This window comes from Bombus terrestris, unplaced genomic scaffold, assembly GCF_910591885.1.
Source record: "Bombus terrestris unplaced genomic scaffold, iyBomTerr1.2, whole genome shotgun sequence".
Classification (NCBI taxonomy): Eukaryota; Metazoa; Arthropoda; class Insecta; order Hymenoptera; family Apidae; genus Bombus; species Bombus terrestris.
Genome location: NW_025963553.1, coordinates 28,621 through 51,080, shown reverse-complemented (window position 1 = coordinate 51,080; position 22,460 = coordinate 28,621). Strand labels below are relative to the sequence as shown.

The window sequence follows — 22,460 nt, the reverse complement described above, 5'->3', positions numbered from 1 at the left end:
GTACAAATCCGTACGTCTTTGAGAAAATGTAGGTATCTGAGCCCTTACTTCCTCAACAACTTTCAAATCTGAGAGAAAAGAAAAACATACGAAGTAATAAGTAATGCTTGCTAATAAATTCAGCAAATACAGAGGGAGCCGGCAAAATCGATGAACCAACGAGACTAAAAGTTAATTACATCATGGATTTTTCTCGCTTTTAATGTTAAGCTGAAAATTACCGATATCGGTGACCACCATATTTTCCTGAGTTTCCAAATCATAAAGGATTTTCCCCCAGGGATTTGTCAACTGTGTATGTCCCCATGCGACGTAACTTGCTGAAGGAACACGAGCCGGTGATATACAGGCGACGTATAATTGATTGTCATTCGCTCTGGAACTCTAAAGTAATGACCAGTGCAGTGGTCCAGTGGTCATATTGAATGCCGCCGGATATATCAGCATTTGGCAACCTAACACAGAGAAACGGGAAATATGAGACCACTGAATTTTAGTTAACTTTGTAGGTGTACAGTCCACATTCCATAATTTATGAATATGCGAGAACAATCCTCTTGTCGTGCTTCTAATTCTTTTATTTATTTCATTTTCAGCGAATATACTGGTTTTTTAAATTAAGCTCCTTTTTATACAGAGTTACAGATTATATTGATTATATTTTATATAGAATATATTTAAGAAAGATAGTTACTTTCCTGCTAGTTAAGTATTGTTCGATTAAGCTACTGTACCTTTGTTCCGATAAATGCGTGCCATTTCCTCGAATCTGATATCATAGCAAATGCCAATACCTATTTTCCAGCCCTTCGCATCAAACATTGTTAGGGAATTACCAGGACTGAGTGAATCACTCTCTCGGAAAGTAATCTTGTTGGGAATGTCGATGTCGAATAGATGTACCTAATAATATAAAAATATAGTTGCTAACTCTATTGCTGTAACTTTTGTAATTTAACATCAATGTTACGAACTTTTAAACTTTAATTGTTTTTTATTTAATAACTGACAGCGTTTTTATCACTTTCTTTTATTAAAAAGTTTTATCATTTAATAATATTTGAGAAGGAATATTTTTTAAGAAAAAATAAGTTTTTTCGTATGTGAAAAATTTATATTACAAAACAAATATATTGTACAAAAACTTATATATTATATTACGACAAAAATGTATGTTTCTCGTATCAAAACGTATTTTATAAACCTATAACATATTTTTTAAATTATAGAATTGGTTATAGTACACGTATGTACATATGTATATTCCTAAATTATTCCTAGATAGAGTCACTTTCTCCACCCCAATATTTTCAATTTCAAAGCCACATGGAGGTATATTATTTACCTTCCGGTGTTTTGCTATCAAAGTTCCATCGGGACCCCAAATAGTACAGCAGGTATTGTACAATTTATCGCCCTCTATTTCAGGTATCGTACCACCAACTACATAAATGCTGTTTTCCTTAGCTGCCTTCGATAAAGCAACGCTCGTTTCACCGTTTCATCGGGAATACTCTCGGCGTATTTTGGAAAATATTCTGCATTGCAATATTTCAATTAATGAAAAATAACTGTCCTTTGTTCCAACCATAAATTAGGTTGAAATGTTTGTCAATTTCTTATTTTTTAAATTATTAAAATAACTAAATTTTACATTTCGATTTACTTAAATATATAATTACTTAGATAATAGTACATATAATAAATTGTTTCTACAGGTTCAAGATGAAAAATGAATATTTAGAAATGTTTAATTACAATCATGCTATTTGGGTTAGTACCAGTGACTTGTTACGTAACGACTTTGCTAGTACTTTTTGAAGCATAAAGTTAGATTTTAACTAACTTTAATTTTTAACTACTATAGGTGGAATTATAAATACAAAATAATTGATAATACTAGTTTATAAGTACCTAATTATTAGTATCTTAAAAAATATATTTATACAAAAATCACGATAATCATAAAAGTGGGGAAATTCTATATTCTCGAGTCAATTCACAATCTTTATGGAAGTATAAACGATAAGGTAATTTGTCTACTTTTACTTTTTTCTATATAGTTGTTATACATATAATAAATTATTAGAAAAAGAAACAAATTATTACGTATTCCATATGGTGAATTAAAGCATTCAGGAAGAGCGATAATATCAGCATTATGCTCTTTCGCGCTGGAAATGTAGGAAACTGCCCGCTCTACATTTTTGCTTTTTACTTCATTTACTTGAAGTTATACCAACGCCAAGCGAAATGCTAAAATGTTGGAAAAATTAAATACACTCGGTTATATATTTCCCATACTTTTTACCTATAAATACTTTATACATAGTGAATATACTTACTCGACATCGTTCGCACTACTTGTTTAGCGATGTTCGTAAGTATCATAATGTTCTTTGAGGTTATGTATGTATACTACTCGATATCAACATTACGTAAACAATACGCGGGGATTTTTAATAATTATTGATAAAGTTTAGGACATTAACTTTGATGTAATTGTAAACATTATTACATATTATAATTAAATGTAATTTTCAGTTAAGGGTAAGAAAAGAAATATAATATTTTGTAAAAATACACTTTATTATAAAATCTGTATAAATAAAATTGTACAATTTATCTTGAAAGTAAAATGACCGAATACGTCCCTGGAAAATATTACTGCCTACTAAATGATCGAGATCTTGATCTTTCTCGTCTTTTGTGTTTCTTTCTGTCTGCGTAATCTCTGGGTTTCTTATCTCTAACGTTTTCTCTTTCTTTCTCTTTCTTTTTATGTTTTTTACTTGATCTTTCGGATGAGCAATCGTGCTTCTTATCTTTCTTTGACTTTTTCAATCTTTTTAATTTATAAGAATCATTCCTATTAGAGTTACTTCTTTCTCTCCGTCTCTTCTTTTCAGAATCACTATCGCTGTCATCATTAGATTCGGAGCGCCTTTTTCGTCTTTCTCATTTTTTATCCCCCACTTTATCATACTTGTTCTTATTGTGCATCGTACTTCCGATTTTCTTTCTTTTATTACTACTTTTGTCACCATCTTCACCGTCTTCGGGGTCAGGGGACATTGATCTTTTTCTATCCATCTTTTGCTCGAGTCCCTTGGATTCCTTGTCCTTATATTCCTCATACTTTTTTGTATCTGAAATTAATCCCATAAAATACTGAAAGCTAAAACCTCTACATTTATCATATTTTATATAAAAATAGAAGGGACCTTTAAAAAATTGCATGCAACAACACACTTACAGGTACTTTTGAATTAGTTTTTCTACATGTCCGATTATGTCTTTATATGTATATGTCAATTCAAATTTATTTTCTTAAAAGTCCCTTAATGAAAAACTAACACTTCATATTAACTTTGAACTTTTGAGTTCTTAGAATATTCTGATTTAGTCACTGGCTGTACCATAAATTCATTTACAGATATTATATTTCCACCAAGAGCTAGTTTTATTATGAGCCTTCCTGCATCATCATCGAATCCTTCTATTTGACTATAATTATTACTTTGCTTTCCAGCTATAATTTTCACAAATGTTCCTTTCTCCATTTTAACTTCTTCCTCTTCTTTTTTGGAATCTGTATTTTTCTTCTACAATGCTACTTTGTCTGCTCCAAGACTCATACCTTTTGGTCGTAATTCTGGTATGACAGCTGCTACTAATCTGTAATAGTTAGAATGAACGATTGTGAAATAAAAAATGATGTTCTCTGTTTACTTTCCAATAAGTGATGTATTAAATACATACAATTAATTTAATCCAGAGTAAAATTCATACTTTTCATTTCAACCAATTCCCTTTCCTGGTTGCCATCCCATTCCCCGTAACATTGCTACACCAAAATCATCAATAGGAATTTTTTCATAATCTTCTAACGTAGACTGAAAAATACAAAACGATATTTATAATATGCAAATGTAATACATCTGTGCATTGCACATCAATATGTTGATAACGTACCTGTTCTTTGCCTCTTAGTGATTCATCTTCTACTAAAGGTAAGGTTAAATCATTTGTTTTAGTTTCATGTTCATTCTTTGATTTAAGATCCTCAATGATTTCTTTCGCCACTTGTTCTTCTAAAGTAACAACTTTATTTTCACTATCTTCAACTGGCTCTTTCTTTATTGATATTATTGGCGATGTTTTTCCATTAGATAGCTTTGATTTTGCCTCGTTAACACTAGCGTCTCCTACCTTTTCCTTATCTACCTTCGGAAGGAAAATGTCTGCATCTATTTTATTAACTATTCTATCATGCCAGGTTTTTGAACCTAGTAATGAAATAATTAGAGGTTCATCTTTTTTTTCTTCCTTACTGAAATAAAAAAATTGTTTTCAAATATATATATTCCGCTATTGGTGATTTTTATAGGTTAGGTTGAGGTTATATGTTTCTTGATTAAAAATTTTACTTTTTGAACTCACCCTATTACTTTAATACCTTTCTCATCAAGGCATTCAATGTAATCGACTTTCTTTTTTTCTTGTGGAATAGCATTTTTTAACACAGGTTTCTTAATAGATTTCGCAAAACCGAAGGAAATCTTCTTTCCTTCTTCTGCCATTTATTTGTTATTTTAACACTGACTTATAGATCAATAGACATGTATATACTAGACATAAAGATTGATGTCACTTGAAACTATGTACATGAATCTAATATCTTATTATACTTTATTAATCTACTCAAAATTACTTGCACATTACTAAAATTTCATTCCGACAATATATCAAGCGCCTGAATAAGTGACATTAAAGTAAACATATATCAGAGAGGAAATAAGAAGAACTGACGCCTATGGTCTTCTATGTTACAGAGCTAGTGCTACACCATACGGCCAAATGCCGAAAATGGCTAGGATATCCCAGAGAGAGTAGTGCTGCACCATGCAGCCAAATGCTAGTATATATCTGCCTATACGTTTCAATCAGAAAATCGATATTATGTGTTCATGTGAAAGTTTACATTTCCCTAGGAGCTGTATTTTGATAGATTTAAGCTTCTAATGGAGTATTTTAAACGTATAGAGTATACTATGAAGTAGATAGTAGTGCGGATCATTTTATATTCATAGTGGTGCTTTCATGGTTTCACTAGGGTTTTGGTGAAAGCTTAGGTTGACATTCACGGTTCATTTAGACTGATAATTCACGATTTCATCTATTCCCTTTTTTTCTCTTTTAAGCCTCCTTTTTCTATGCTTGGCCAGTTCCAGTAAATGTATTTAAAGCTATTACAGGTCATTCAGAAGTTACGTCTCATAAATTAAAATACATAGAAGAATGGCAATTACATTCTCCTTTTTATCATTTATATTCTATTATTAGAACACGTATCATTTTTCAAAATTTTCATTGCAATCTACAATTGTTTATGTCATCTTCCTATTGGTCATCGACTTTGTCATTTGCATGTCTCATTTTCCTCGTGTTCGGCATTTCAATATCAGGGAACGAATTTCTATCTTCTACATGAAATCATCTCTTTAATTTCAGATAGACGAATATGCGGCTGCTTCTGTTCCAAATATCTCCGTTACTGTGCCTGTTGACGGAAATCGGCGCGGCTGGGATCGGTAAAGCATGTCAGATCCTGCCATACGCGACCGATTCCTGGAATCACCCATCATGGCCACGGCTCGACTCTTCCGCGTTCGAAGTTCGCAGCGTGACCGGAGTTGGTCATCTCAATCCCTTGTTTAATTGTTGATTTTTTTAAATCTTTGTTTATTAATTCCAGGTTTTTTACATATTTTTTTTTTTTTTTTTTTTACATGATTTTTTTCCAGAATAAACGCTGAATTCTGATTGTAGGGTGGATACAGGCAAAAGTACCGATACGCGACGGTACGACATAGCCATGCATTATTACATTTCTTTTTTTTTTTTTTTTTTTTAAGATTATTATTGTAACTTAAATTTAAGCCGCTGTTACGCTGTGCCTATGTGCGATATTTTAATTTATGTCCTGAAAGCCTGGACGCAAAAACAGGACAGTTCGTTAGCGTAGGAGGGAACTTCTTCGTTAGACTGAACTCTGTTGATTGACTATTGAAAGCGGAAAGCGTAATAAGTTATAGTAATTCTTTTGCACGAGATTAAATAATTCAAGAGCGTTATTTTTTAGTATTGATTAGAGTTATAATATTTTTATATTTTTATATTTTTATACTTTTATATATTTATATTTTTATACTTTTATATTTTTTAAAATATCTTGTTTTGGCATACATATTTTTTCCACGCTTCATATCTATCCACATTCGTAACTGTAGGTGACATTTTTTTTAACAATTTTGCTATTATTTTATAATTCTTTAATTCATATTTCAAAGTCGTAGTAGATGTTTCTCCTTTTTCAAGTCTTTTAAACATTGGATTCATTTCTAGCAGCCATGCTTGCGTACAAAGCAATTTTATATCAGCACAAGAATATTTTTCAGTAGATTTTATTATGTGACTCACAATATCCATATTCTCTAATAATCGGTTGCTAAGGTATAATTTGAACATATAAAATCGAGTAACTTCGTTTGGTAATGATACGTATATATTCTTTTCAAGGCGTCTGCGTAAAGTTGCATCAATATCCCTAATAATATATTTACAATAAATATTATTGTTCTGTTATATTAATAATAACGAAGGAATATTCCGAACAACACAATAATTAAGATTAAGATAATGAATAATTATGATATTAAGATATTTTCTACTTAGAAAACATTGAAATAGCTATAAATGATATACATACCAAGGGCAATTAGTTGCGGCCAAAAGAACTACATCAGAATTTTTGTTAATTACTAATCTATCCAATCTAAAAAGAAGTTCTGATCTGAATGTCTTTGCAGATTCAGACAATGTATACTTTACTCCTTTATTTGTTCCTATGCAGTCAATCTCGTCGATAAAAATAATTGTAGGCGAATTATTATAGGCAAGTTCAAATAAAACCTGTTCAGTTTAACAAATGTATTTATTATTTATTAAATATTATATTCAAAATTCCTTAAATTCATTGTTTCATCACGAACGTAATATCATTTCGTTTTCCAAACAACTATTCTATTTATATATGAATGACGACAAATAAAAACAAATCTTTTTAAACCTAGAATCTCTTCTTCATAGACAAAGGAAATCAACTTACACGGATATACTTCTTGGAATCACCTCTCCATTTGTCCACCAATGAGCTGGTCGTTACGTTAAAAAAGGTGCATTGGCATTCTGTTGCGACTGCCTTCGCCAACATCGTCTTCCCTATTTCATAATTGCTTGTAAACATGTATGGGAATGAAAGAAATACGAGTATCTTACCTGTACCAGGTGGTCCATATAGCAGAATACTTTTACAGGGAGCAAATGGGCCTTTAAAAAAGATAGGGTATTTAAGGGGATACACAATGGCATCCTTAATGGCAGATTTACATTCCTCTAGGCCTGCAATGTTGTCCCAATATACATTTAATTCTTTCAGTATGATTTCCTGCGACAATACAAAGATGAAATGGTGCATAATCTCTGTATTAATTTCCTCGAGTGTTATGTAATTCATTATTTAAAGCTTTACTGAAATCCCTACGTCATTGATATACAGTGGATTGTTTATCCAAGGTATTTGTTGGATATACAGTGGATATATACAACAATACATTTGTTGGATATTGATATACAGTGGATTGTTTATCCAAGCTATTTGTTGGATATACAGTGTATACAGTGTATACAGATATACAGTGTATACAGTGTATACAGATATACAGATATATACAACAATACATTTGTTCGATATTGATATACAGTGGATTGTTTATCCAAGGATAGGTATTTTATTTTTAAAAAGCTTTACAATACGTATATTAATCGAAAATAACTTACAGATAAAATGTCTTGAGCAATCTTCTGCAATTCTGGATTGTCTATATAAAGGTTCCGAGCACATTTTGATATCTTTGATTGCCTGGATTGTTCCATTGAGACGTTAAATGAAGCTCTTTGATGAAGCTCTTCTGATGAAGATCCATCGTTTTCATTGGCAGAAATTGTTGTCACTGTCATTGCAAGATTAATATCATCGGTAGCATCACCCCTCATCTTCTGTTGTGCATTCCTCCCTTCGACAGACCCAGATACAGACTCACTTCTCGTTTGTTTGCTAACAGATTTGACAAGTTTTACTACTTCTTTGAAGATTGAATGATATTGTAATAGATGCATTGAATATGTTGAGAAAGTTGAATAGTGTTAAATAATTTAAATTCTTACACTTTGTTCGCATTTGTCATTTCCCTCGTCTTTATTTCCTTTTCAGTTATTTTCTTACACAATATAGGATATATTTTTGGAATTTCATCTTGTAATAATTTTCATATTCTCTAAGAATAATTTCCAAATTGACGTTGTCGCAGACTCGATATTTCCGAGATAGACGAGCTTCCCGGATTAATACATCGCTAATGTCTACATATCTAAAAAATATAATTTTTAATTCATTGAACAAATTTTATGCTATGAGTACACACTATACGATAATCATCAATTGGGACAACTGTTTTATTTCTATCCTTTCTATTTATCTATCTATTCTATTTCTATCCTTCTGCTTTTTAATTTCTAATTTTTAAAGTTTGAATTTAAATATATTTTCATTTATAACTAGTTAATCTACGTTATCGATTGAGTTATTCTATAACTACTGAGTTACCGATGTCGATTTTCAAATTTTGGTTCCTTCCCCTCTTTCCGCACTAATTTCTATTTCGATTGGTCACCGATATTATTCGAAAAAATTGCAACTAAGAAGATATCTAAATTGCAATGTACTCACCCATTGCGTTCCAAATAATCACACTAATCATAATAATCACAATAGTAATCGCAATAAGGTCCAATATGTCCCAATTACGTTCCGAAGTATGACTCTCCTCCTAATGCGACATTTATTTTTTTTATTATTAACAATAATTATTAATAATATAAAGATTTTCATGCAATTTTCTGTTACATTGCGAGTTTAATAAATTTGTTACACATAATTTTGTTATCTACTATCTTGATACGCGCAAAGATAAATCTTAATGATATATAATACAGCGTAAATGGTTATAAATAATTAATTATTGACAATAATTATAAGAATTATCGAAAGAAAAAATCATAGATACAAAATCAAATACAAATCATAGATATAAAATCAATCAAAAAAATGAACGACAATTGTGAAAAACGCAATATGGCATATCAATGACGAAACACACTCATGACTGTCATGGAAGTTCCAAAGTCCCAAAATCTAGAATATTCCTTACCTCTTTAGATTGAGATATCTTATTTGTGGTACCTTGCTGCGACGAATCACCGTTCATTGTGATAGTTTTAAATGTGATAATGATATCCTTGTATTGACTATCGTTTTTCGATAGTTACGAGAATTTTCGTTTATCACTTTGAGACAATCCGTAACTTCCTTTCTCTTATAAAGTTTCCCTTCAACTCCGTTGAAAACTGAGCATCAAACAGGAGACGAACGATTTGTTCGCACACATAAGCAGGGTGCGAATATAATGATGGAATAGTCGAGTCCTGTCTACTGTATAGTAAGATGGATGCGACATGGAAATAGAAAGAGAAGGCTGTATATAAGCATTTTCTGTCCTTGTTTAATCAGGCATGCACACTAGTGGACACTGACGGCGCTCGTTTACCGTTGTTACATATTTCCGGTACAAGTACGCGGGCATTAGAGAAGGACGGAACGGTCTCTCTCTTTACCCCTATATCGCGTTTTTAGTTCGCTCACGCGCTCTGTACTTATATCTATTACATTTCCACCATAAGCAGCGGCCGTGCAGTGACTTACAAAAGTTTCGAACTCGCGGACGTTTAATCACGTTCCCTACTCCGAAGGGGTAAGTACAAAGTTGCTCGTCTCAGTACTCTTGTTAGAAGTTTGTTATCATCTTTTTCATTTCGTGGCTACAAGTTTTTCCAGGAAATTCTTATCGTTTTACAAGGGCTGTGGGACACAATGACGTCAGCTATCGATCATATACGCGAATTTGTTGTAAATTAATTAGGAGAATATCTGGAGTTCTTTATCGTTGCCAGCTGTAAAATATTAGAATTTTTCATTTATAATTGTCATATTTTCGACTCTTCCGTTGCCAAGACCATCTTGAAAGATTTTTGGTATGTTCCATCACCCTTGTTAAAAGTGTGCCCATTGGTTAGCTATATTGATTTTAAAAACCAATACGTATATCAAGTTTATTATCTCACAGAAACAAAGAAATTCGTTTTATTAACGAATTTTCGATGTTTCTTCTCAGTTTCCTTTAGCATCGAACGAAGAACATTATATGATCAAACGTTTCATCGTTCAGATCATATTTCGTTTAAAAAGATTGAAATTGATATTGAGATAAAATCAAAAAGTATCCGTTGTTCTCGAACATTCTAGTATTCCTTCGCCGCCCGGGAGAAAGACAGGTATGAAGAAAGAGGATATTTTTTTTATTAACTTTTTAATATTGATATTTCGACAAATATTGACGTGTGCAGTGAGAAAATCAAGTGAAATTTTGAATAATATCGTTTTAATAATTTGTGAAACGAATTAGTTTGGTTTTTTCCATTTTTATTAGTTTCCGTCAGTGCTGATTGACGCGCCACTCCAGTTTCCATTTCCGTTTCTCGAAATTTCCCACGTCCTTAGTCTTTGGGACTCTTTGCCCAGGTAACCGCATTGCTTCTGGGTACGTCTCACCGTTCGGGTCTCTCGAGCTTTCGGTGTCAGTTGTTACCGTTGAAGGAAGAGAAGCTGGTGACGGATATTATCGAATAAATCGTTTATTCTGGAAAAGTTCGAGTAAGTTCGTTCTGTTTGAATAAATCAAGACATAGATCAATTTTTATCGTATCATCGTGATTCGCCATGTCGTACGTTTGGTTTCGGGATACCATATGTTTTTAATTTTTTACTTTTAATTTGACATTTTACGCCTATAATCGTGACAGGAAGATACTTTCAATGAATTATAAATATTTTAAATTATAAATTATAAATATTTGTTATAAATTACAATCATACTACGGGGAAAAGTGAAACATATGTTTTCTTGTGGAACATGTGATAGTAAATTATTCGAAGCATAATAATGCTTAATTAAAGATCTATACGGTAACATTTGCGGACGAATATTGGGGTAATATTATCGCGTCGCTTTAATCTGGCATTTAATGCTTTGATTGCGGTCTTTGAAATGGCATCACAGATGCTGGTATAATATCACACGAAAAAGGAAGGACCAGTGGTTGATGTTGCAAGTGCACCAGTGCGTTGCAGCCATCGGGGGTGGCTTTGACGCCGGTGCCGAGGAGAGGCGCAGAACGTGTTCGATCGACCCGCGAACGCAGCCCGTGCTCATACTGTGACAGAGTTCGTTTCAGTTAGTCTCAGTCGCTGTTTGCCCGTCGACAGCGTATAGTCGCGCCGGCCAACGATTATTTTTTCTTTTTTTGTTTCTCGATAATTCTCTCGCAACACTCGTTCTATACGTACACCATCAGTTTATCGCGTGATCATTGTTCCCGCTTCCCCTACCTTGTCACGTCCTTCAAAGAAGATTTCCCTTCAGTTTTTTGTTGTTTGGGGAAAATTCATCGCTCGGACACATGGATTTATCGACACGACGATTTATCGAGGCATCAGCGTGATGTACTTTTCAAGTTTCATATTTTCTCTATGATACTTTCTAAGGAGAATTTAGAACTCGAAAGATATCAATTTCCAGGAAATATAGGTCTTTATGAGATAGATCGATAGGTTTGAATTTAATTAACTCTCTTATAATTGGTATTTCAATTTTTTAATTCCTTAAATTCAGCTTTCTTTATGCTGTTAGACGATATAACGCGGGCATTTTATGATATATCGAATATATTCGTATATATTTTACTTTATACATTCGATAAATTTCCTTGGTTGGCCGGCCTGCAACCCACATACGGCACTTAATAAAAATTTGTTTCGTTAGAGGTCGGTGTTTGTTCATCTTCGTCATAAAAATGTCATGACGTCATATCATATCACAAGGGTTCTTCTGAAAGCTAGATATTCGATAACAAGATTAATGGTTTTCGGTAGCTTGCAATGTCAAGCTTTGAACTGGCGGGATCGCCTTGCTGTCAAATCGTCATTCAGCAGCGACCATATTCTTTAACTACGTTCAAGACGTATATCGCGCTACAGAAACCATCAAAGGAGGATTTAAATTTGCAAGTTAGTTGCCTCTTAGAAACGAGACAGTTGGTTGTTACTTGTTATCCGTAGTTGGTAGTTGTTCTCCTTAGTCGCCGCATATTATAGAGACGACATTCATAGTCACCAGTTGCCTTCGCTAATAGTTTCTTGTTGTCTGTAGTTAGTTCTCGTCATCGCTATGTATTCCATCAACCACGTAAAATTTAACATATAGGATTTTATTCTTTTTTATTCTTTCTGTAGAAAGATTCTTTAAGTAATATGAATTTAAGTAACTATCTTATGATACAATAAAGTGGAAAAACGATTATTTTACGTAACGTAATTTTTTAAAGAACTTTGAATTTAAAGGATTCACAGATAGATATCTTAAACGTAATTAAACCCTCCATATCGTAACAAATTAAAAGAAATTGCGCAAGAAAGTACAAATACATTTAATGCATAAAACATATATTTAAAATCCAAATGTAGGCGTTGACGCGTGCGTGCTACATGTTCGAAACATTCGTTACATCCGCGATAAAATTTGTAACGACGAAGAAGCTTAACATATGGTGTGCTTCAAGACGACAGCAAAAAGTGTTGGCGGATTTTTCGAAATTTCTTCCATTCTTAATAAAAATATATTGTATAAATATAGTAGGATTTTTCAAATTTAAATAGTTATAATGATTTGAAACTTTACAATCGTACGGTTCTGTTTTATCCTTTGAATATACCTGTCATTTTCATATCTCCTTTTAACTAAACTAAATATTTAGAAATCCTATAATTTGTACACTTCTATTTGTGAATAAGATCGATGAAATTAAAGCGTAACTATGCTTTCAATAATGGCTTCGATGTATTGCTCACCATTATGGCGGATTAACGTCTCTAAGTGATCGACCTTAATCACTAAATGGCAGCCGCGATTCAGTGGTAGAGCCTTACACATGACGGACATTGCAAGCGCTTCTAAGACGTCTATTGTGAAACGTTTCCAATAGCATCGGTTACGACGACGGTGAAATCCGAATAGAAATATATATCGCGTATCGCTTCAGCCTGACATGTCTTAAAATAGAATCACAATTTTTCGTTCTTTAAAAAAACAAAAAAAGTCTATAAAAATTATATGCAAATAAAATAGATAAATGGATAAATGGTTGTACAAATTTATAAAACAGATATTACAAATATACGTAAATAAATTATATATTTATAAATTGTTTGTTTAAATATCTGTTTGTTTAAATAAATAAAAGGGATATTTACGACTTACAATGAACGTAGTCCTATTTTTAGTTTTAAACAAAGCAAAAACGGATAACAACTTTTTAAAATGTAAAACTCAACGCAACAGTGGTTTTTTTTAATTAATCAATAACGTTCAAAGTTAATTAATTTAGAGTGGTTTGTACATTTTGTATGCTCGCCGTATTTTAACGTTTGATGTGTAACGTTTGATGTAGTACTTGATGCCCGAAAAATCGAAAAATAATTAAATTTGATCGTTTCGTCGAATTTACAAGTGTGTATATTCGTGTGAAATCCTATGTGCTTGTGTATGCTGATGTGAAAGGCGGTAATATATTTTTCTTTTTTCGATTATTGTTGTCAACTTTTGTGTGGAATAAATCAATTCCGTGAATAGAAGTGCAATCAATACAGCTTACTATGAAATGATAGCACAACAACAGTACATATCGCCATTGACGTCAGCTTCACAAAATTTCTCGAATATCGAGGTTGTCCATTTGGGTTAAGAATTTATTTCCACAAATATTGCCACAAGCACGAATATCTTATGGAAATCCACTGTATTTCCACTGTAATTTTTAATAATCAGATTCCATATTGTATGCTACGATTCGAGGAAAATCCGCAGCTAATTATTATCTTTGCTGCCTTTAAATACCATAAATAGTCGTCCGTAAATTTTAAAAGATTTTCTGTGCCATACTTATATTGTGTATTTTAGTCTTAAGGTGCGGGTCGTGTTCAATTAATTGAAAGTGATGAAACTGTAATGGGTCGCGATAGTCAAATATTAAAAATGGTCTCGTTGGCTACATTTAAAATCTTTACGAGATATATATGCATAGTACGTTGCTACTAGCAACGGGTAGCGATGAGCAATAGAGAACAGTAGCTTCCTTATCTCGTCGTGATTATGTACATACCAGTAATGCACAGTACTCGTACTGAATATCTTACAACATCTACATAGATTTTCAGATTTGTTTCGAATATTACCAGCATAACCATGATAGTAGAATTCTGTTACAGTATTAATTCTATAGTGCCGTTATGCATAATACAGCCCTAAAATGTTTCTACAAATATACGAATATTTTCGTCAGCTACTATATTCCAACCATGGCTTATTATGAAAGGAAATATATAACGAAATTACTTGTTTTTTTTTTTTAGACTAAATTAGTTTAATTTGAATAATTTTAGTAATTGTGTAGGATCGAACAACAACTTATCATTAGCTTCACTCGAGACTTGATTGCACGTAGCAACGTAATTGCGTTGGAACTGAGGGTAGAAAACAATGTCAACCGTTAGACGCGTCTGTCTGGCGAATGTGTAACGCGTGAATAATAGATGCCGGCAATCACGTGAACCCTACTTATAGCTGTTTCGGCTTATATCGTAGCATTCAACCTAGGGTATAACGATAAGGATCATTAGAAGTTCAAAGAAGTTCGGCTGATCAGCCTCATTTTGTTCCATTTTTTAATCAAGCGATGAATCGACAAATTGTACAGATTTCGATGGTTATCACAGTTCTCTGGGAATTTTAAAGCGCGGTTCGTCGAATTTAGTCGGATTGGCTACAGACTCTTTTACGAGCAGCTTGAAACTCGATCTAGTTTCGAGAAAATGAAAAATTCGTTTTATCTCTTTGTTTCCCTGTTCCTTCCTTCCTCTTTTCTTTGCTTTTTACATTGCGTTAAGACCGGCTAAATAATATTGATTGCCATGGACGTTGGCTGGTTTAAAATCACTGACATCGACGATAACAAAAGTAAGTTTGATGATCATTTATCTGAGCCGGTGTTATTCGACTTGAGCTCTGCACATTTGTTAATATTATTCTAGTAGGGATGAGATACTACAAATTTTAAATAACTTTGATTAAAATTATATTATAAAAATTATATTACATTAACGTTTAGAAGTCAATAAAGTGGAAAGAATTACGCGAGATAATGTAAATATAAATTATATTACAAGGAAACTAGGTAATTAATTAATAGGAAACTAGCTAGGTAATTTGAAACATTCTGGCTAAAATTGCATTCTTTCAAAGTTAGGACGTACAGTATTTACAAAGTAGATTAAGTATCAAATGGGGTACTTAAGAAAATTCATGTTATCATTCTTTAGTAAACATTTTCAGGTAATAGCCTTCTGCAAAAGCTGCTTTACGTTACGTTAACGTATTCATTATTAATATTAATCATATTGTTCTTATCTCCTAGGGGCATAACAATCCATTTTTATATTGTGTTAAAGCTAAATTTCTATTAGATTGTCGCAAAATTTTCTTTCGTTTTATAAAGAAATGATAGATACACAACATTTTTTCTTTTATGTTATTTTATATTAAATTGGAGAAAGGTGGATCGCACATAATTCAATAAAATAATATAAAGCAAAAAATATCGTACATCTATCATTTCTTTATAAAACGAAAGAAACATTTCGAACAACCTAATATTTCTCTCCAACGACACTTCTACGATGTTAAAATATTTGATAAAAATATTTGATAAAAATATTAAGAAATTCTAATATTGATTTAAACGTATCGATTTATTTACTTTTCGCTGCCAGAAATTGTTAATTATGATTTCCACTTAAAAGCGTATTTCATATTATGAGGATAAATGATCAAATTCATCTCTAATATACACGTTAGAGAGTCATTTATAGCTGCAATCCTGTTTACCGCTCATATTCCTGGAACTCGATAATTCACTAGGCGATTGCTTTAACCGTGCAGAATACATCCATAAATAATTAATCGCTATTAATGTTCCATCGACTTTTGAAAATCCCTGATGTGATCTATTTCACTTAATGAGAATACGTGTAAAGTGAGGTTATTGCTTGATTATCTTTAGTCGAATAAATCGAGTGATTCAAATTATAATGCGGAAGAAAGTCAAAACTATGTATATTATTTTTTTCAATTTTTATGTATCATTTGACGGAAGGAAATTTGGTAAGTAAGGTTCACCTTTTTTGATGTCAATGATTTTGAGATATGTTATTAAGCTCCAAATTCTAAGCAATCTTCTATATATATATATATATATAACATACGTTTAATAGCCAAAGTTCAACTACCAAGTATACGCAAAGCTTTTATTTTCAATTTATGCGATACCACTATGTTTCATGAATTTATTTGCTAACGGTATTGAAACAAATAACAAGCAGAGGACGAATTATCCGTGAACTGTTTTGCCAACGAGTACGCTTCCAATATTTTCTGTTTGAGAAAACACACTTGTTGCTGTTGCAACTCCAAATATTTTTACAGCCGACGCTTTTGCCATGAATCATCGGCTAACATATAAAATAAAGAAAAGCCATAGTTGATTGTAATGGAAATTTAGAAAACCTCAAACTCGATATAGAAGGGAAAAATAAAGGAAAGGAAGGGAGAGATAATTGGAAGCTTGGGGCCAGGCTTAATTCACTGAAACCGGGCTGCTTGTGTCATCACGAAACAGAATTGCCAGTACGTCATTTCTGTGCTCCCGTCCTCGTAAAAACGGTTTCACTCGTTAAGAAAAAACGAATAGGCGGTGAAGAGAGAAAAAGCAGACAGAGAGCGCTTTTAAAAAGCTGACGAAGCATGCGTTGCCACAACGAGACACACGGTGCTATTTGTCGTTTTAAATTGCGCCGCAACTTGTTTTTGAGATCTTTGCTAGAGACACGTGAAAACACGTTGGAAGTATATTTCTTGTTTTTGTGGAATTTAGCTGGAAAATGAAAAATAACGTAAAACATGTACTTACGACTTACAGAGTAATCGAATGTATACACTATAATAACCAACGATTTAAGGCTTTAAAAGATCGAAAGAAAAGAAAAGAAACGAAGAAAGATAATATGTTGTGGCAGTCTAACTCGATCTAAGGAAATAGAGAGGAAGGGGGGGGGGGAGCAAAGCTTGTTAATCTGGAAAGAATACAAGCATCAATTTCAAGCACTTATATGGAATCAAGCGGGCTTGTTAAGGTCGTAAGTTGGACAATTATCTCGTGTTAGGTTCAATCAGCTTAGTCTTACACAAAATTGATCCAATCATGTGAAAACAAATGTATTCTGATTTTTGTCGCAGATATTTCTGGTCTACGCACTCCAGTGCCCGCACAACTTATATTAAAACACCTGATTTTCCCATTCTACAGCAACAAATTTCCTGATCCTTTACAACCATGAAGGACTTGTATGCGAAAATACTTGCCACGATCATCTGTTTGCAGACTATTTTCGTCACTATCTTCCCGTTAGGGGCTGGTAAGTTGATACTGATTAATTATACCATCGAAATTCTATATAATGGCTACGAAAAATATTTGCATCATTACCCTCATTTCCTAACGAAGCGCGTTTTTTTACCAAGTTTTATATTTCATTTCATAGTATCAAATCTCTGTAGTTACACGAAAGTATTAAATGATAGGAAACTTGATATACACGAATTTAATTAATTAATAAGTTAGTCGATATACAGCCATTATTATTTCATGTGAAATATTACAACGTCAGAAACTTAACGTTCTTGTACGTACAGTATTAATCACAAATTGTAAGAATGTTTACTGATAAGCAAAATAGATAATATGGAAAACGCAGACCTATGGAAAGAGAATTCCTGACATTAGACAGGAATACGGGATTGCACGAAATATTTTATGGTATGTCTAACATGGAGAATATATGCGGCGAAGTACGAAAAATTCATCCTGAGATATGTATACGACCTACGCGGTACGGGACGTGTTATAAATGGTTTCCGCCACTCAGCCGTATTTGAATTTGTGAACACGATCGAACAAATGACGCGACAATTATTAATTGCCGTCTCTGCCTTAGTAACGATTCGCGTTGGAACGAGGTCGAATCGTTCCGATTCCACGCTCGATTAACAAATAATTACAGTGGACATCAATTACTTGGATGACCTTCGTCATTTCAGCTTAAAACGATTAATTTGATCAAACCAACCAATTATTTCAATTAATACAATCTGCACTTTAAATTCGCACGTCTTGTGTATACACACCGGGCCAGAGAAAAGTTTTCATTCGTTCGAGTAGAACCTTCGTAGTCCTTGAGGACGCGTGTCGCTTCTCGTGTACCTAAAGTTTCGCTCAAATTAACCGATTTATTTGAATTCGATCGAGTGAAAACCTCTTTGTCACCGTGAGTTTGTTACTTAATTGATACTCTTAGATGCCCTTTGCTTTCAATCTCTTACATCCATTCTTAATTAGTCAAGTCGTTTGACTTTTGACAAGTATTTTGAAACCATTTTACTAACACGAACCTACTTTTTTACTTGAGATTATCCGCTATTTTTATTCAAATGTATATGTACGTATATACACTTTTGAATTTTAAACGAACCTTCTGTTATACCTATATCCTTTAAGCGCCGTTTTAAGTTTCAAGAGACTTTAACTCGGATAGCTCGACTTGGAGTTCTAACGTATACTGTGAAGCACACTTGCGAAGTAAAACAGCAAACACGATATAAAAACTTTTTCCCCATGTAAGAAATCGAATAACCTATTTCAACGGTGCTTTAATCTCATCGATGAAGCATCGATGCAACGAAGAAGCATCGTGATAGCCGCAATGCGGATCCGTTGAACAAAAATTTCCTGGTACGGTCGTTTTCGTAATGTTATTAACCGTTTTAGTGTCGGATGCTTCAAGACTCCGTATCGGTTTGTGCTATGCAGCGCGATAGCGCTTCGTTTATTTATTTGCCAGGAGTACCGATCGACGCGATCGCGCTGCCCTTTTTCATCCTGTTTTTTTCATCGAAATATACCGTTCGACGTGCTCGCGCTTCATTTATGCTCTGCGTTTCGTTTGCGTGATAACATTCTATAATGCAGGATTTGGTTTTCCGATTCAAGAGGTAATTTTTTATATTGGTTTTTTTTTTTTTATTTGGTTTATGATTATTTGAAAAACAAGTAATTACGAGAGGAAACTCTGATATGACTCGCGACGAGCACGCTTGAGCGCGTTGCGAATTAATGATCGTGACCATACATCGTGGCACAATTTACCACGGCACGCGAATAGAGCGATCACGCTGCGTGGCGTTAAAACGGTTAGCGTAACTGCGCGTACGATTGTCGAGTGGCAAAGATATTGACGCTGGTAATCGTTTTCAGCGTCTTTAAGAGGAAACTGTACTGATCTCGAAGGAAAAGTTGTCTCGCATGGAATGATGTATGTGCCGGGACCTTCGATTTGCAGTCAATGCTTCTGTTACCATTCGGAGCCAAAATGGTGCCAGGCTATCTTCTGTTCACCTCCTTTGGTAAGTATATGCTCATTCTAAGAGCAACCAGCTTAACACAACCATGAGAAACTAAAGTACACCGTTAACGCTTGCATGCTGGTCGTTAAAACACATGCTGCGCGAATAGGGTACACAGCGATTCATTTAACTCGCCTTGAATTAGTTTTAGAAAGACAAACATGGACAGGGATAATTTTTGTCACGAGCCGTTTAATTTATTCGTTCATTAGAACGAATTAATTTACACCTGCTGAGATCGCGATTGATGTGACAAATTCGAAATCTTGTTCCATATAAATATTTTTAAACAAGCACGTCGTAAGCTTTGTATATTTTTTAATCGCAACGAAACTGTTCAGAGAAATGCTGAAATTATTAATTAGAAAAGGAGATTTCTACGCATCGTTGTAAAAGTGTCAGGGAAAATATTCGTGAAACAGTTACGTTGTTACAAGTTCTACAAGAAGAAATATCGAAAATCACGTTCCACTTATTCAGTTGCACGTGTAAAAGGTATCTTGCGTTCGCGCAAAAAATCTCTGAAGGATACATGCTTTATAATAATTGGAGTGTCGAAGTTGTTACGCGGATCGGCGTACATGTACCTTTTAATGAAACTAGGTTACTCATTCGTTATTCGTTCCTAATTTTCAGCTTCACGATTTTTACGCAATAAAATTTTATACACCTGTTCGGTTTATAAATGATTCAATTCAAATTTAACAGAATTAAAGTTGAAATAATCATTTGTGCTTCATTAAAAGGTTATATCAGCATCTCGTTTTAATATTTTTATTGGTAATATTTTGTTAATCGTTATATTTAAATGGAGTTTTTCAAAGGAGAGACATTTTAAGGTAGGAAATGGACATACATTTATAATAAGAATTCAGAAGAAAGAATATTTCATACAGAAAGAATTATTCCGTATGTATAAATAACTACGCTATGAATTTTATATGTATCGGATATTCCTTCTGGTTAATGTATCTGATGTTTTTTTCACGCGAGGTAGCGTATATTTGCATCTATATGTCTCTTCGTTTCTCAGTAGTAAAACTTAGCATTCATGCGGCTGATAAGTAGTTACGCATTGACAACGAGAAACATAAAATGAGCAAGAAGCATGAGACATTCTATAAGAAAAATAAAGTTGTTTTTATCTTTCATTGCATATTCGTCAGAATATTGTTAATAAATATTTAAGTTAAGATTTCAGTTGAAATAAATACATAGGATTAGACATTTATTTATATATGTATCTATGAACGCATTTGACATAAAATTTTGATAACGACTAAAATTATATATTCTGATATTAAATTAATTTAATGAGAATAAAAAACTAATTTTTTTAAACAAGATTTTGTATAAAGTTATATTTATTAGGAAAAGTTCGTTCATCCCTTTATAATATCATAGGATTAGACTCATAGCTGTGTAAATCATTTCATGGAATAGTATATGTGTGCGTGTGTGTTCTAAGTTTTTATCATAAAAATGCTAAATGTACTAGGAGACGTTTTTAAAAATTCATAAATTTTTCTTCATCAAACATATCAATCGTTATATTGAAAAGTTAATTATCTTTTATTTGTTTCGAGCTGCACATTGATTGAGACATTCGTGTTGGTTATAATTGCGAATTTAACGCAGTTAAACGAAGTTGTTTGAATCCCTTGCGAGCATGTAAATATATCGTCGAATTAATAGGTCAATTACTTGAGGTTGGAATTGAAAGAAAGGGAAAGGTGGAGGAGAAGTCTTGCGTTTGAATGCGGGACACTTTTAAAGCCCACAGTTCGCTGAAATTGCCAGAGAATTCAATTAAATGGCAAATTAAACCATTGAACTGAATCTGTTTCCAATCGCGAGCTTAGAAGTTCTATCCTTTGAATTTTTATATCAGTCAACTTTCTTTTTGTACGTACGGTAACGAATATAATTCATGAATTAATGAAGTATGTAATTGGATGAAAGTTCTTCTTCCTGGATTCAGTATAGACTAAGAAATATTATATAATAACGAAATTATCAACTTAAAATTGATAGAGTGTGTTCTGTCGCGCAACACATCTGCACGCCATCCCGCGCGGCTTGCCAACCACCGGTCTACCTGCCGTCCTTCTAACACTCCATAGGCCCAAGGACCCACTATAAAGTTGCAATTCTAGCTGCATTGTTCACACACATGGTCTAAGCACATCTGTTTGCCAGAAGAGACTTTCTAATTCCAGAAGTATTTTCGGCCGGTTTTTAGAATTATGTGCTCTTAAGAATTACGAAGAAAGCGGAGATATACCTAACGAAAAATCTGAGTTTCCCTGTAAACAATGTCGCCTAGGACCCAAGTTGGTAGGAGGTTTCTTCCTCCTCTCTTCCTTCCTAACATTGGTCCCAACCAATCGACATCGCGGATTATTGCCCTCACTCTACTAACTAAAAATGTAAGCAACGAATCCGCGTTCTTCGTTCAAAGGGCACACCCATACCAAGCTTTCCTCCTTATTCACATTAGAATAAGCTTCAGAGTTTTCCATCGTCTCTCACGGTGACTAGAGTTCCTGCATTCCCTACAACTTTCACCGTTCCTATATCTCTCACATTTTCCTA

The 22,460-nt window shown here is 33.3% G+C and overlaps 2 protein-coding genes, 2 long non-coding RNA genes and 2 pseudogenes across 7 annotated transcripts in view; 2 read left to right on the top strand and 4 right to left on the bottom strand.

Moving 5' to 3' along the window:
• LOC125387054 lies at positions 1 to 2,480 on the bottom strand (annotated as a pseudogene).
• An 88-nt stretch (positions 2,481 to 2,568) lies between these two features.
• On the bottom strand, positions 2,569 to 3,486 carry LOC125387085. Its single transcript, XR_007227647.1, has 2 exons — positions 3,420 to 3,486; positions 2,569 to 3,149 (listed from the first exon to the last, which is right to left on the bottom strand). It is a non-coding gene; the product is annotated as an uncharacterized LOC125387085 (long non-coding RNA).
• Positions 3,487 to 3,527: 41 nt separating this feature from the next.
• Positions 3,528 to 4,224, bottom strand: LOC125387079 (annotated as a pseudogene).
• A 264-nt stretch (positions 4,225 to 4,488) lies between these two features.
• Positions 4,489 to 5,784, top strand: LOC125387095. The gene is made up of 2 exons (XR_007227657.1): positions 4,489 to 4,921; positions 5,515 to 5,784. It is a non-coding gene; the product is annotated as an uncharacterized LOC125387095 (long non-coding RNA).
• A 430-nt stretch (positions 5,785 to 6,214) lies between these two features.
• On the bottom strand, positions 6,215 to 8,575 carry LOC125387042 (katanin p60 ATPase-containing subunit A-like 2). Its single transcript, XM_048414203.1, has 6 exons — positions 8,290 to 8,575; positions 7,903 to 8,179; positions 7,342 to 7,510; positions 7,172 to 7,284; positions 6,773 to 6,975; positions 6,215 to 6,610 (listed from the first exon to the last, which is right to left on the bottom strand). Exons 1-6 carry the CDS (start codon positions 8,307 to 8,309, stop codon positions 6,226 to 6,228), a joined length of 1,167 nt encoding a protein of 388 aa, XP_048270160.1. The 5' UTR covers positions 8,310 to 8,575; the 3' UTR covers positions 6,215 to 6,225.
• A 1,297-nt stretch (positions 8,576 to 9,872) lies between these two features.
• Positions 9,873 to 22,460, top strand: part of LOC125387075 — a 31,051-nt gene continuing 18,463 nt past the window's right edge. Inside the window, exons 1-3 of one of the 4 annotated variants that reach the window (XM_048414262.1) lie at positions 9,873 to 9,932; positions 17,643 to 17,821; positions 19,717 to 19,865. In XM_048414262.1, the coding sequence (XP_048270219.1) occupies positions 17,740 to 17,821; positions 19,717 to 19,865 (231 nt within the window). In that variant the 5' untranslated portion in view covers positions 9,873 to 9,932; positions 17,643 to 17,739. The other 3 variants (XM_048414261.1, XR_007227640.1, XR_007227641.1) reach the window with 3 other exon arrangements.

Bases quoted from the DNA above. Each gene is read 5' to 3' on its own strand.
- LOC125387042 (XM_048414203.1), bottom strand. From the start codon at position 8,309: ATGACAAATGCGAACAAAGT. The intron at 7,511-7,902 runs GTAAGTTATTTT...GTATTGTCGCAG, and splicing joins TTGCTCAAGACATTTTATCT to GAAATCATACTGAAAGAATT. The intron at 7,285-7,341 runs GTAAGATACTCG...ATTATGAAATAG, and splicing joins ATATGGACCACCTGGTACAG to GGAAGACGATGTTGGCGAAG.